Source organism: Trachinotus anak, unplaced genomic scaffold (assembly GCF_046630095.1).
Source record: "Trachinotus anak isolate AG129_WGS33_773 ecotype Australia unplaced genomic scaffold, CSIRO_AGI_Tana_v1 ptg000019l, whole genome shotgun sequence".
Lineage (NCBI taxonomy): Eukaryota > Metazoa > Chordata > Actinopteri > Carangiformes > Carangidae > Trachinotus > Trachinotus anak.
This window is the reverse complement of record NW_027273870.1, coordinates 834771-851495: the sequence shown is the minus strand read 5'-3', so window position 1 is coordinate 851495 and position 16725 is coordinate 834771. Positions and strand designations below refer to the sequence as shown.

The window sequence follows — 16725 nt, the reverse complement described above, 5'->3', positions numbered from 1 at the left end:
GAAGTTCTGAGAGTGATGGTATCATGAGATAATGTCTTTATTTGGTCCATAAGTTCTGGTGGCTTGGATGACATACATTGTGTTCATTTTTTGTAAAAGCACTGACAATAACACAGTAATTACTCCTTTGATTCACAGCTGACCTTCACGTGCAGTGAATTGGTCTAATGTGTGCAAATAAGTTACTACTCCAGCTGTTTCCATGAGTTACTACCGGTTTGTTACAACCTTATCCCGTAGCTGCAAATCTCAGAATGTGGGACCGTGGCTGTCACCCGAAGAGGTCTGAGTAAGATGTGTACAAATATAGAGAGATGAAGAGAGTGGGTGTGTGTCGCTGTTAAAATCTCGATGAGATGGTTTGAAGAACAGATATGACAGGACCGGGCATTTTTCATTTCTGTTTCTCACAGCCTTATGACAGTTTTTATTTTCGTTGCCTTATGTGTATAATATATATTATTTAATTAATTTATCATTTAGTCTTCAAACGCACAGTATATGATAATATAATAAAAATAATTACCATAACTTTTTTTCAGCATTCAGCTTGTTTTTCATATTGGTGCTTTCAAACTCTCAGTACAGCAGCATCTTTGCTGCTGAAGTAAGTACTAACCACCAAATCTATTCAGTGAGGTCACGTGCAAGGAAATCAGGTGAAGAAATGCACTGACAGCATCTGTGCTGTTGTAGTTTTGGGCAATTTGTTAACATTTTCCAACCTTAAGTCACTTTGGATAAAAGCAGCTCCCAAATGACTAAATGTAAAATGTCAAATTTTCAGCAAATGCAGTCATTGACAAGCTCATACAAAATCACCTATTTGGTATTATTTTGGTTTTGAACCAAATCCAACTGGCAAACCGAAGGACCTAAAACAGTCCAGACAAAAGATTCTAACACTATTAATTTGCATGAGCGTTTGCGAATGCACCGTCCTGCCGAGCATGCTACGCTATCACTGAGAGGAGAGGCCACGTAACTACCACAGGACAACTCAGCCAATCACAGATATATTCATCCAGCTCCTCAACCCTACACTGTTGCTGTTTTTTGCTACTGCAGATGGTAAATTTCACTCGTAAGATCATTAAAGTTTAATCTTATTTCATCTTACAGTATATCATTACATAATATACACGATCTCTGAGATACAGAGGGTATCATTTCTATACCGTCCTTCCACATTATTACCTTCATATTACCTTCATTTGTAGTTCTGTCAGTAAAAGTCACTGTATTGGTTGGTTGTCTGGTCTCTTAACAGCTTGAGAGAACTGCGGAACAATAGTTTTCCTCATAGCTTGTATAATTTGGTCAGTAGTGAGACACGATTGTTTCCAGTAGGGGCTGTTTCATTTTGTAACACCGTGTACTGATACTCATTAAAGTGCATATTCCCAGTTACTTAATAACCTCGTGAATACATGAAGCTCTCAACAAACTCACATGGTCTTCATTTCCTCCCTTTTCGCCACATTTTGTGTTTAGTCTCCCACAGCCTTGATGTTCTGTCTTTATTCTCTTGTTTTTTCTCACTATAGTACCAAACAGTTTCAGAAATAAAATCAAACTGTCTTTTAACACGTAATTTACTTATTACCAGTTTCTCACTCCAAGACCTAAATTAAGCACTGGCCTCTCTACTGCACAACACATCACATATACTAGTTATGCCCTAATTGAAACGACTGAGGGTTGATTTGTTTCTGAATTCTGAGGCAATCCTCTCCCCAGTGACTCACATTTGATAAATAATAGACAAAGATAGTCGGATGGTCGGCGGTTTGTTTTCTGTCCTGGGTTTCTTCACTATAAATATGCATTATATCCATTTGTATTCTCATCTCATTAGTCTGTCTCTGTCTGAGCTGAATTCTGTCTGCACTGGGAAAAATATTCAGCATAAAATTTAAGAGTTATGTATTTTAAAAGCATATAAAATTTCCATCCACTTGGATTAAGTAATAAACTTAATGTGATGCATATCAGTCAGACATAAATGAAACCAGTAACAATGAGCTTTATGTAGTAGTACTAATGAATGCAATGTGTTTAAATGTTTAATAAGCAGGTTTATGGAGTATAAACCGGGTTATTGTGTATTTAATTTCCTTCTCTCTGTCTACATTACTCGGTTGGTCTCTTTTTCTGTCCTCCTCTTCCTTCCTGATTCTTTTTATATCTCACAGAGATGCTCCACAGAGGCTTTCGGTGGAGTTGTCTGATCTGAATAAATGTTTGCGATTAGAGCTCGGGCTGTCTTGTGGTTTGGGCTGCCGATGTGGGAGCCGGTGCTCTAGTCACTCCGTTGTGCCGCCGCGTTTAAATAAGTCTTTGTGAAAGCCTCGCTCCCTCCCCCGTCTGTCACTCTCAGTTTGTGGCATCTATTTTTAATGGCATGGGAGACGTGCACAAAGCCCCGGCGTCTGTCTCCATCTACACAAACAAGAGAGTTGTGGATGGTTACTGTTCCTCTGCCACAGTGGTTTTTATTTTAGATGCAGATTCAGTGTTAAAATGATACTATACTGTTTGTTAAAGTAAATGTTTTCAGATAGAAACTTACGATTTTTAGATTTACAGATCTATTGAAATAAAGTGAACTGAAAATTTCATATATTATCATCCCCGGAAAAGTTGAGCCCAGAGCTGTAAACAATTAATATTTCACTAAGCAAAGCTCAAAACCTTTTAAGAGCCACTTATGCAACAAAGAAAACTGATATCTGTCCAGCATGAGATGTTTTTATATCAGATTCTTTGAAGACTTCGTCTTATCTTCAGCGATGGTCTGCAGGGGCTTCACTGTTCCAAAAAGACGCACCCAGGTTGAGATGATGTCACTCCGACCTCTCAGAAACATCCATCTGGTGTTTCCACGCCACACAGCTGAGTGGCTGCTGAAAATATGGGCAGACACTGACGCGCTCATCATCGGCAGTGCAAACATAAAAGTCATTTGGTTTACAGCTGTGGTTACATCAGTATCAAATATCAAACACACCTGAATCCTCTTTACCACTGGGGCCTAAAATGACCTTTGCACCGGTTGATGATTTAAAATGAACCACACACCATTACAATTAAATTTGATTCTGAAAACAAGCCCCAAGTAGTCCACTGGATTTGTGATTGGGTGTAATGAGAACAGTCGCTTCTCAAATGTGCTGTTTTCCTTCTCTTACATTTTATTAAACTGAATAGATTTTGGTTTTGGACTATTTGCTGGATAAGAACTCACCTTGCACTCAAGGACATTGTTAGGGGCATTTGTAACCGTTGTCTTATGTTTAGAGACCAACCACTTAATTTATCAGTGGAGAAAATAATTGTCAGATTAATTGATGATTAAACTGTTTTCTGTTTTTCCCTCAGAGCTGTTAAGGTTTTTAATTCATATTTTTAATATTTTGTTCTTTATTTCTTTGTTCATCCGTAGCTTTTTCTTTCATCGTATTTCTCTGTCTCACACATTTGGGTTTGTTTGTCCTGCTCCCTCTACTGATGCAGCTTATGTAGCTTCCACACTTCGAGTGGATGCAATGTTTTTGTTTTTTTTTTTTTAATTTTGATAAACTGTGCAGCCACTAATCCAGGGCTTGTATGAGCTTGTGTTCAATCTGATCCCAACAGTCAAGGTGAGTCTCTCAAGTGCTTTTCTGACTTCATGAAGAAAACAATGTGATGGAACATTTTGTGACAGTGTTATAGTGCAGTTATATGATATGATGGATCATATGGTGATACACTGGTTTTTAACAGTTTAGTTTTTCAGGAACTGGTTTGACAGAGACGAGACGAGGAAAAGGAGAGACAGTGTTTGTCAGAGTTTGATTGTTTAACTGGAAGCAGTTCAGAATTGTGTTCACTGTGTGTATGCAGTGTACATAAAGTGTGTGTGCATGTGTTGACTTGAAGCTTGTTTGCTCTGGTCCTGTCAGATTTCTGCTCATATCTTGCCTTTACATCGCCCAGAGATGAAGAAAATGCTCTCCAGGTAAAAATGTATGAGCCATATTAGCCCTTCAGAGCTGCTGCACTGTGGCCAATGAGAAACAGAGCCCATCCCCCCTCCCTCCATGCTCTACCCTTCTTGCCCTTGTACAAAAGTTTATATTCTTAAACTTTTCCTGTGTGGGACCCAAACTGTACAGAATGTGCTGAGGTTCAGGCCTCTTGATTCTCAGCTCATTAAATCACACTAGTCTTTTTCCACTGGCCCACCAGAATATCACCTGTGACACTCAAGGGATGTGTATGTGTGTCTATGTGTGTGTGTGTGTGTGTGTGTGTGAGTGTGTATAGCTGGCTGGAGCACGGAGGAGTTGAATGTTTGGAGAGTTTGGAGAGCAAGTTCCAGCTCACGTAGATGCTCTGTGTCCTCCAGCTTCACCCTGAACATCAGACACACTGTGAAGGTGTGAGTGTGTGTGCATGTGCGTGTGTGTGTGTGTGAGGGAGAGAGATAGAAGGGCTGCTGTCAGAAAAATGTACGGGAGCTAGAAAGCTGTTAGTCATTCATAGTGGTGTCTTCTGTAAAGGTTAGAGAAGCTTGTAAAAAAAGTGACCCTGACGTGACGTCTGTCTCTGCAGCACAGTCACACTGCACATACATGAAGTGTGTCTCTGTCGCACACTTTACCAATTCTGCTTTGAATATGCTGCAGCCTCCAAAATAACAAAATAAACACTGGTTAAAAATGTTAGTCTGCACAGCTCACTGTAAGTGCCTGTTTTGAGTGTTGTGTTGATGGAAATGTTTTTTTTCCTGATAATGCAGCACATAGTGGAAATGAGGAAGCTACCCACAGTGGAAAATAACACCGCTGTCTTAGACACTTCAAAGCTTGATACACCTGCAAAATGTTGCTGAAGTAGACTCTTTTTTTTTTTAACGCATGGTGAGCTCACAGTGTTCAGCGCCATATGCCAGTCTCATCCCTGACTGACACTATGAGTTGCTCTGTATTTATTTCGAAGGCTCTGCTTATGTTGTATTGGGGCATCATTATCAGCTGACTGGTAATTGATCTAGCTACAGTATATGCTGTCAATACTGATCGATTTAAAAACCCTCAGCTGTCCCTGTTCGGATCGGTTCTGATCCTGTGAACTGGATCGAGGCGTCCCTCTCTACAAACAGTACGTATAATCATCCTGTTTTAATGATTTGGTCCATTAGAAATTTCCTTCCTTTAAAACTGGACTATCATCATGTGAATGTTGCTCTCACCATTTCACACCAAGAAGTGATGAAGCAATTAAGCGAGAGCAACAATCTGTCAGAGTGAAACTGTGAGAGAGAGAGAGAGAGAGAGAGAGAGAGCGATCAGTTACGTTGCTTTGCCTGTTTGTTCATCATCTGAAGAACATGAATGTTAAACCGTTCAGTGCCAGGAAACACGTATGAAGGTGACACTGAGAATATGCAACTCTCAATAATGTCTCCAAAATATGTGGGTTGATACTTGTTAATGTGAAGGTGAGAGAGAGAGAGAGTGTGTTTGCATGAGACTTTGTGTGTGTGTGTGTGTGTGTGTGTGTGTGTGTCAACAGCCCCTTTAGCTGAGTTAATTTCCCCTGACAGGAGGTCTCTACTCGTACTTTCTGAGAGAGAGATGAGTGCCCTCCAATCCACAGTGACAAATGATTGACTGACTGACTGACTGACTGACTGGCAGGCTAAAGAAAATTAACTCTCTGGTCTCTCTCTCTCTCTGTCAGTCTCCGGAGGAGCACTGACCTATGGAGAACTATGATGCATAATGCAGCTCTTAAGTTTGCTGTGGTTGTGTTTAGGTGATCATTTTTCTGCCTGTGTTTATTATCTCGCTGCATTAAAGAACCAAAACTAATATTGTAAGACTGAGTCACATCAGTCCCTGCACTTGGTGAGAGGATTAGCATCAATTCAGCCTCCTAAGCAAGCACAACCTCCTCAGATGCTTGTCTAGATATTAACCATTAGAGCTGCTGCAGGTTCTTCATGCAAGTGACTGATTTTCTTGCAGCAGACATTTTGACACGTCAGACACTGGTTTGACTAATAGCAGTGAGAGCTGCCTTCCAACTCGGTGTCCCAGTCCCAGGGCCCTTGTCTGGAGAGGTGCACTCGACACCTGAAGGACACAGAGCCATCAGTAGCATTAGTTACAGTTGTGCCATGAGAAAGGTTCAACAGATGATCAGATAATGTAGTACTGTAAGAAATACAATCAGTATTGATCGTTGATCAGAGCTTCTAAAGCATGACTGGAGGTTATGATGTGCACTGTTACATCAATGCAGGACGAGCCGGAGGTGGACATCAATGAATGGGCAGTGATGCTTCACCACTAACAGTCCAGCCAGATGCTATAAATATGTATTCTGCACACTCGATCATTCATCATTTACAATTAGCCTCAGGTGATTCAGTAGGTTAAAATGCATTTCTCTGACTTACTTGAGCTATCAGTGAATCTGATGCTGCTATCTGCTGGGTATGAAGAAGAAGCTTTCAGCTCCAGCAAGAGAAACAAGATGAGGATGTCACTGCACTGTATTCTTGACCTTTGTTTTTAGAGATTGGTTTGTGGGAATTAATGACCATTGTCAAGAGTTAGCTGTTGGTATAAAAACTTTATAATTAGAATGAAACTCTCAGCCTCAATTTCTCTGTCTCTCTTTTCTCTCTTTCTTTTTATAGTCAGAGGCCGGGGCTCAGGTGGAGAGCCCAGGCCTCCATCCATCACTATCTTCAGAGCTGTCTGCTGATTCTGTTTACACCTTAAATAAGGTCAAGACTGCAGTGACTAAACAATCAGATTTCTTTGACAAGAGCAAGTTTGTTGGCTCCAGGACCAAAATTACTTTTGATAAAAATAAAACATGAACAAATGAATTTACAGCTATTCCTAAACCTTTGTAAACCCCTTGTATTTCTTCAAGCTGTTAATTTATGGAAACAAAAGGTGCAACTAAACCTTTTGTCACATTTGCCGAGTGTTTGTTTCAGACTTTGTGTAAATTGTATAGTTTTTTTTTGTTTACTTCTCTGTTTTAAATTGTGTGAACTGTGAATCATACACCTAGTGTAAAAATAGCCAAATCAAATCTCATGTTTGCAGATATTTAGAAGAAAGAAATGCACTGAATCCTCTGCAGCATTAGACTTTCGACTGGAGGAAATACCAGCACAAGTATATGTATGTTTGGTTTTTTTTCTAAATTCTATAAATTCTATTCATAGCAGAGCTTGCAACTCTGACAACGACAGCTCATTCCTGACACCATAACTTGTTAGATCACATAACTTTTATATGTGTCATATACCAATCTCCTATTTTTGTGCTGCGTACGTTGCATCACCTACATCATCCCCTGCTGTGCTGCAAAGCTTCTCAGGTTAGAAAAACTGTGTGAAAAAGGCCTAATCAGGCTGTGAGATACTGCAGAATGTTTAGAGAAGCTGCTGGTGTTTTTCTGTGGCTGTGGGCAGGCTGCAGGGATGCTGAGCAGCTCAACTTCCTTTATGATAAATAAGAGCAGCTGTGCTGAGCATGTGGGTGTATCTGGTGTAGCTCCAGATATCTGGTCTACACTAAACAGTGGTGGTCTTTTTTAAGTTTTCATGAAAGTTAGGGAAGAGAGAGGGCCAGGCCACTGCAGCAAGGACTGTGCCTGAATGGTATGTGCTGTACCAGGTGAGCCACAGTGGTGGTCTCATGACAGCTGAATATTGTAGAGTATCACCTCTGTCGATTGCACACAAACACACACCCACATACACACACACACACATTGGTCGGAATACTCATCTCATATTCTCCACCAGACTGGAAACACTGTCAGCCTCACCACAAGCTTTTTAAGTGATGTTGTGCGTTTTGTGTGTGTCTTCCTGCACGTATTTGTGAATTTCAGTGGTAAGGGTTGAGTTGTTAGGTATGCACAACATTGTGTGTGTGTGTGTGTGTGTGTGTGTGTGTGTGTGAGTGAGTGAGTGAGTGAGTACAGCCTGTCAGTCTGCTTTACCGAGTACAAACTGGCATCATTAGTGAGCCTGCGACTGGCTGCCATGGCACACCAGGCTGAGCACTGACAGCGAGGAAATGTGGAGTCTGAAAACTGTTGTATTATCTCCAGCACATTTGTACGTTTGACAAGTCTGTACCTTCACGAACTTGGTTACAGCTCGGCTGGCAGAAACAATAGTGAGAAACAGGGAGATGAAACAAGCATCTGGCAACACGCACATATGCATGTACACACACTCTAAAAGCTGTCAACGAGGAGAGAGCATCATGTAGCAACACTGCAATCATTTTCCTTCACGAATCAAATACAAATAGGACCAAAAATAAATATCAACACTGTATCAAGAAACTGCCATAAAGTTTTCAGCACAACACAAAAGACACATTATAAATTCACATTCAACGTTTCCACACTTACTTTGTCAAATAACCACAGTTTAAAAATGCTATATCAGCAGTTTCAAGATTGTTTTTACCTATAAAGGATCATAGATTTGCCTCTGATGGAGACAAATGGCTACTTCAGACACGTTTGTTAAGTTGCCTCAAGGAAATAGTTTGAATGGAAAATGTAATTGTGCTTTAAAATGAGAACACAACTAGTGAATGACATTAAATGATCTCAAACATTCCCACACTATGAGAGGATTATGTGACACTAGAACAAACTGAATGCAGTGTTTTCACTTAGTTGCCATATGTAAAAGCTGAATTACAGTTAAGATTAGGCAAGAACAACGGGTCATTTGGGCCAAGGTCATGGTTTGCTGAGATAAAAACAGACGCTACTCCCACTTTGAAAATTCCAATTTACTGTGGATTTACAGTCAGAGCAGAGTTTTACTGTGCTTGCTGATCCATCTGCTAGACTGTTTTATTGTCAGACCTCTGCTTGTCTCCATCACAGTCCTCTGAAGTATCTCTGGTAGTATTTACGGTGAAGACGGGACAGGACTAAACTCTGAGCCACAGCTGGAGAACACCTCAGTATGCTGAGCAACAAAAACGTGCTTGTTAGCCCATGGCTGTGCTAATATTGTAGCTATACGCTCAGTTAGCTTAGATTATCATTAAAACATGAAGCAGGGGCAGACATCTTAACAGTTTAATCTTGTTTTATCTTGTTTGTTCATACAAAACTTACTTTTTATTCTCTGTTTTTTGCATGTATTTTAATCAGTGAGCTTTAGAGGTTTCCCTGTTTCTGGTCTAAGCTAAGCTAACCAGCTCCTGGCTGTAGCTTCATATTACATATTACTATAACTTCATACATATGTCCACCTGTCCTCAGTGTTTCTATCCTCCTGTCATCCCTCCGCTCTGATCAGCTCCTTTCCCGTCGGCTCGAAGTCCTTCACAGTCCCGTCCTGTCTGTGTCTTTTTCTCCCTCTGCGTTGCTTTCTAGCTTTTGTCAGTTTGACTTCCCTGCTGCCAACCTTCTGTTCATTTTTAATCTGTCCTCCCACTGAGCCCTGCACTTCGTTGTCTTTCTCATCATCTCTGGCTCTTTGCTCTCCACTTTTGTTTCCTCTGCCTTTCCAACACCCACTGTATCTGCTGCCCTTCATTTTCATCTCAAGTCATCTTTTTTTTTCCAGCTGAACCCTTTCTCTTTACCATTTTCTCTGTCTTTAAATATCCTCTCCACCTTTTATCTTTTACCCTTCCTCTCTCCTTTCTCCTCTCTCAGCAGTGCCCCTTTCCTTCCTCCTATGCAGCTCAGTATGTTCTTTAGGATTCAGCCTTTTTTCATTTACCGCAGTATCTGACCTGCCTAACGCAGTGTTTTGTGTCCAAAAAATTCAGAACAGCTTCCCATCTCTGTTGCTTTACTGCCCTTTTCCCAACAGCAGATCGAGTCCAGATGACCTGTTTCAAGTGATTGGTATTCACCAGTCCTCATGGCATACGTGCATTTAACCACCATGGAGCTGCTACCTGCATGTGGCATATAAAACACTTAATTTCTGTTGCATATTTACGCCATACTTAAGAGGACATGTGGGGATTTGACATGTTGAGATGCTAATATCCATCCAGCCCAACAGGCTGATGTGAAAAATCAGGAGAAGCAGGATAAAATTTGGGGAAGGATTGTTGTGGAAATAAAAATATGTGATAATATTTCTTTCAAGTATATGGTGAGCTGAGGTCATACATGGCAAGAATGATAAAAAAAATTGCTCTCTGTCTCTGTTTCTCCTCAGATCTTCTCTGACGTGCCCTCATTGCCTTAAGCAGAGCAACACCTTCGACCCGTTTTTATGCATCTCCCTGCCAATCCCTCTACGGCAAACCAGGTGATGTAAAACACACAGACAAAAGCACATTTATTAGAACTCAAACTTGCTCTCGCTGTTGACTCAACTTTTTTGTTTTTATAGATTTTTTGGGGTTTTTTTTTTGTGTTTTCACTGTTGTCTCACTGTGCTCTGAATATATTTGCTGAGTATATGTGTTGAGAATATTCTGCCATACTCTGGTTTATAGAGTAAATCCCCTGTAGGTCTCAGTGCATACCCAAAACCCTTAGCCAAGCAAAAGCTTCTCTTAGCTGCTGGGAAGTTGACACTCTGGATGTATGAGCTGTCATCTGATATCAGTGATACAGATATGATCATCTTGTCGAACCAATGTAGCAGAAAGATTTGCCTCAACAAATAAGTAGAAAAAACCATCGATCACTGCAGATACACTGTAAAAGCACAAATTTCAGAAGGAAATTAGATAAATACGACTGCATCTACACTCCAACAGCTACTGGCCGTGGTCATATCGGAGTGATAAATGTTGGCCATCAGAAGTTCCTGACCAAACACTTTCTGTTGTTTCTATTTTTAACTGAACCAGAAGCTGCACGTCAGCAAGGTCCTGCTGTGAGACAGTACGACTGTGACATGTGAAGACAGAGAGAGAGATGGAGTCCGGATGCACACAGACCCTCTTTTTTATTATTTTAACAGTAGAGATGTTCTCTCTCTCTCTGCCCATGTGTCCAGTTATGACATAAAACATCTAAAAAGGGGAAAAAAACAACAAAAACCCAACAAATGTCAGTTGAGTTCCAGTCACTTGCAGTTTCATGATTTGCCTACATTCAGTCCTCCCTGAATTGTCCTATCTTCAAACATGCAGATACCTCTGCTCTGCGTGCTCTCTGCACGGCCTCCACAGTGTTAAACACAAACTCTGGTTTGCAGCGTGAGTTCTCTGACAGTGTGTGGTCTGTCCCTGCAGTTGCCTGAGCCCAACATAGAGGGGAATTCATTCAGGCTCTCTCCTGGCCCCACACTGACCTGACACACACACATACACAGCGGCCTCATTGCACCGTCCTGCTGCAGCAGTATCCCAGCAGAATGCCTGATAAGTTTGAGGCCCCCAGAGACGCAGCAGGGTCTGGCTGGCAGCGTGGCATTGAGGCCTGGGTGCTGCAGATAATGCCAGAGTATGGCAGAGAGGGAAAATGAGGATGGCAGTTTCTGAGTGTCAGTCTTGCACATGTCAGTCTTACCAAAGCTTTTTTTTTCTAAAACAATTTAAAATATTTAGAATAGTACTAATGCCAAAAATCTTTGTTGGTTTCTGGTCAGTGACTAATTCAGTAACATGAATGAAGTCAGTCGGTCTCACTGAGCTTGTGTGTGTCCCTCTGGGTGAGTACAATATAATATAAGCAACACAAGATGTGAAATTAATTTCATACTGTATTTACTGTCAGTGCTTCATCAAATATTTGGCAGATCCTAAAGCACCTAAACTCAACAAACACGCTGGAAAGAACTGAAATCCAACATAAACTGGAGAAACTGAACGACAAAACCAGATCATACACTGACCACAGACGGTGCTTCGAGCAGCAGACTGTGGGACACACTACCAGCAGCACGATGCAGTGTATTAACACAGAGATAACTATGTTGATTTCATTCATGTTTTAGTGCTTTCACATTACATATCACATAAACTGACCTTTTTTTTAAAACATGTCAAAGTTTAACATTGGATTCCATTCGAATGTTGTGTGATGAAGGTAAAAAGATTGTTGGGATAACAGCCTGACAGCAACCATTTCTGATGCAAGAAAAATATCTTGGTATTATTGCTTACAAATCTCTGATGTTGAAGTTTTTGAGCAGCACCTGAACACACCATCGCCACACCATTTTTTGTGCACTCCCGGTGCCTCATGTGTAAGAGATGGCTGTTTAAAAGAGATTATCCAGCTCTAAACCAGCTGGAACTCTGCAGAAAACCTGACATCTCTATTTCCTGTTCCTCTTGAGCATCATCCCACAACTCTCATCCCGTTTCATTTCACATCTCGGAGTCTCATCTCGGAGCATCTAACAACGTAAACGAAACAGCTGCTCAGATCCTCCGCCGTCTGCCCTGTCAACCTCCCCGCTGCTCGCACATTACTCCCCTGAATAATGCATGATGGGAAACAGGAAGCGGAGGTGTCAGCGATTACACCGTCTTCATCCCAAATGAGAAGGCGTGACCTTAGTTTGTCTTTTCTGGCAAACTTCTGTTTTTTTTTCTGCCTTTTATCCTTTCTATTCACTAATGTTCTCAACAAACTCCATCCTTAGTTACAGATCCCATCTTCTGTCCATTTTATCTTCTGACTTTCCCTCCATCATTTCTCATTCTATCTCCTTATTCATTTTCACCCTTGCATCCTGTTACAGGAGGTGTTCACATTGCTGCAAATCAGACATGTCCCAGCACACAGCAGCTTCCTGCCGGACCATCACCAATGTACTGGTGTAGCTTGGCATGTGTAGTCACACGAGTCCACGTGCACACGCACACACACACACACACACACACACACACACACACACACACACATACAAGGGGGAAATGAAACACTACAACATCTGAAAATTGGTAAATCACTTCAGATATTAATCCAGTCACAGACAGTTTACAGGCAGGCTTTGCTTGACATGTGTGTCTCTAGACTGTATGTGCGTGATATCTAATGTGTGTGTGTGTGTGTGTGTGTGTAAATAACACAGTATGCCAGGGTGTGCTTGGAATCTGTTGTAATGTAAACATGCAGAATCAGAATTGCAAAACAATTTGGCTCTTTGCTCTAACATATAATCTATCATCCTGTCTCCTGGCTCTTTCCCCTCCCTACCTAACATACACATGCACATACATAAACACACACACTCATACACACACACACTCATACACACACACACACACACACACACACTCCCCTTCTCTCCCTTCCTCCGTTCCATTTGTCCCACAGGGCGATGTGTGTGACGCTGGTGTTCAGTACAAAGGGTCAGAGGTATCTGCGGGTGGGGCTGGCTGTACCTCTCTTTGGTGCCCTGTCCTGCCTGAGAGCCATGGTGGCAGAGGAGGGCAACATCTCCCCGGACCAGGTACACACATGCACACATACACACAGACACACACACACACCTGTAAATTTGTTATGCTGCACAACAAATGACCTCTGAAGCCACTGAACAAACATATTTATTGCAAAGGGAGAGTGAGGGAGGTCTGTGCACACTCACATAGTGCTGAGACGAGGTGTCATCAGGTAAAATAAGCAGAAAATCCTGTGCAGGTGGATGTTAGCTGTGTGTGGTTTTGTTCAGGTCATGATTAGTCACCTTAATTGATTGGGGAAACCCTCGGCACAACTTCACCACAAAGTCCAATCGACCTTTCTGACTGCAGACATCTAGGCCTGTCAAACACAGGGATGTCCAGCACTAATAATAGCTGCATTTAGTTTAAGTTTGCCATTTTCAAGGCTCTGTTACCCATGCATGCTGGCTCACTGGCATCGTGCTATAGTGCTGAAACAATTAATTAGCTGACCAACAGAAAATTATTTGTAATTTTTGATAACTGACAAAAAACTGCTTCTCCATATGGAATATCCAATATCCCATTATCCAATTGGATAATTTGCTGCTTTGTTCTGTTTTCTTACACAATGTAAAGACTCAAAATTTTGATGGATATTTACTTTTTTTGCATCATAGACTAGATAATAATTATAATAATAATAACTACAATAAATAACCCCTAAACTGAAATAGAGCCATTAATGTTATTAATTATACTTGTGCTTTTTTTTTTTTTTACGACAAGTGAACATGTCCATTGTCTATTACCTCAGCCAAATATTCTGAAATGAGAAGAAATTGAACCCAGTGCCTGTTGTCTTCATCCATGACTGCGGTTAATTACAGTGGATTAAAGTTCAACCAGGAAGTAACACTGCAAAACCCGGTAGATGTTTACAACAGTCACTTTGTGTAATCATTATCTTTACATCTACTATTGCTTCACTTTCAGATAAGTGGTTTAGATCATTTGGTTAAATGGCAAACTTGTTTAAAACTCCTGTGGTTTCTGTTGTGTGCCCTCATGAGTAGAAATCTCTTCACACCCCCAGTTCTCTTCAGGACAGTTAGTCAAACTGTAGTAAAATATCCTCAGAAATCAACAGAATAATCTGCAGTGAAACCCAGATTAAACAGATAATCTAACAGAACTCTGTTCTCGCATTCAATGCATGCTTGTGCACAGGTAGCTGAAATGTCACCAAATGTTGTCCTACAACAGATGATGGTCCACAGCAGCAGGAGAGCAAGGGAGGAGCAAAGTCTCCAGTGTCCAGTGAAATGAAAAACACTTTATTCATGGAACAGGAAACACAGACACACAGCTGACAGTAACACATACCAGCCTCTTGGCCCCCAGTGCTGGTGTGCACCAGTGTTCTTCTTGAGAACATGTGATTGTTAGGATTCCGGCATTAAATTTCTTGTTTCATTTCCATGATTTCCTGAGGGGTAGACATCTTTGTCAAACAACTAATGAAACATGATTTTTTTTTTTTCTGTGAAGTCACAAAAATATTTAATGTTTAGCATTCTCGTCCTAGTCAAGTTCCCTGTTGGATTGTTTTGCAGAGTAGCAGAAGATTAATTTCAATTGTGCTGTTGATGATCATTTTAATTCAGAGAGGGAGATTTTCTCCTACACACCCACAGTCTGGTGTTTTCTCTGACTCGGCTGATTAGACATCGTCTCATGACAGCGTGCAGGTGTAGACGCTGGGCTTTATTAACATCTCCCAAACTCTCCTGTTAGTTTTAGTTGCACTTTGTCGCTCTTGTTGGTTCTGCTTTTAGTTCCTACCAGTGTCACCAAAACTCAGGTAGCTGAAGAAAACGCTCGATATTAAAACAGGATGCACCAAAACACAGATGCAAAATTAGCACAAAACAACAATAACAAACAGAAATTTTCCCGTCTTTATTTGTACATTTGGCAAAAAGCAAGTCAGAGGACAAATTTCTGAGGGAACCCATCAGGGAGTTCTATAAACACACGCAGTTTATACAGGGGCTGTTTAATAACTAATAATCAACATGTACAGAAACATAATGATTTTGAATCAAATGTCCAACAAACATTCTTAAAATCATCCATTTGTATAAGTTTGTTGTGGGTCAGTGAAACTCATGGTGAGGTCTCTTTCACCAGCGAGAGTTAACAAATGAATCATCACAATTTAGAAGAATGTTGTTGCTATGGTTACCAGCAGCTCAATAATCTTTGCTCCCTAAGTTGGCATGTTAAAATCGTTCACCAAGACGCCTGGCAGCCGATCATCAACGAGCCCGTTCTGTGTCATGATAGAGACATAAAACACAAGTAAATAAAGCAAAAACTCAGTCTGCAGAAAAATATGCAGCAGGGTGAATTACACAGCTCTCCTCACTTAATACAATTAATGTTTCACTGTCAGGGCTGTGAAGCTGTTGACGTAAACATGAAACTGGGAAATATGCATCTCTGAGTATGAAGACATTTTGAAAAGGAACTTCTCCTCAGCATCATTACCTTTGCAGATGTTTATGTCTTCAGTTTTATGTTGCTGTCTTCCAGTTGCCAAGTTGTAGTCTCTGATTTTCTGCTCGTTAGAGGAATTTCTTTTAGGCTGTTGCAAGATGTTTTATATGATTTATTTTAGGGTTTTCTTTGATTTCTTGGAACTGATTACAAATGTATCTATTTTTATTTCCTCTCTGAATTTGCACAATATCATCGCTGCTTTATGTCTGAGTCACGTATCTTCACAACAAGTTATCCCAGAGGGTCAACGCCAGCACTCGATGTTTTTTTTTTTTATTTTCAGTTCAATAAATGTGTTATTTTCACCCCTTCACTGTGTCTGTCACCCTCCCTCTCTCCAGGTCATCCTGTCAGAGCTGTACTCCACGGGTTTCCAGCGTTCCTTCGCAGATGACGACGACCTGACGGCAATTTCTGATAGCGACGTGGTCTACGCCTTCCAAGCTCCTCCCCTCTATAGTCGTGGAGGCTCTGCACCTCACTCAGGTAACCATGGCAACAAGACGTCCATTAAAAACGCTGCTGACACTGACTTCCCTCTCTGATTTGACAGTTTTGCTCATTCCTCGTTTCCAATTTTCTCCTTGTCAGTCTTCCTCTGTCCTCTTGATGAGCTTGTATTCACACTGATTCACACTCACACCTTTAACTGTTTCACACTTTCAGAGAGCTCTTATGTCTCATTAACCACAGTGTTTCTCACAGGCAGACACTTTGGTTCGGTGAAGAGAAGGGCAGCGTCTGCAGTGTGCTTTGTATTCCTCCATTCAGTCTGTGCCTTTATGCATGACAG

General features: G+C 41.1%; 1 protein-coding gene across 1 annotated transcript in view; it reads left to right on the top strand.

The window, feature by feature from the left end:
• Positions 1-16725, top strand: part of usp43a (ubiquitin specific peptidase 43a) — a 96391-nt gene that overhangs the window by 37777 nt on the left and 41889 nt on the right. Inside the window, exons 4-6 of the mRNA XM_071503327.1 lie at positions 10232-10324; positions 13297-13432; positions 16274-16418. Coding sequence (XP_071359428.1) covers positions 10232-10324; positions 13297-13432; positions 16274-16418 — 374 coding nt within the window. The remainder of the gene's footprint in view (positions 1-10231; positions 10325-13296; positions 13433-16273; positions 16419-16725) is intronic.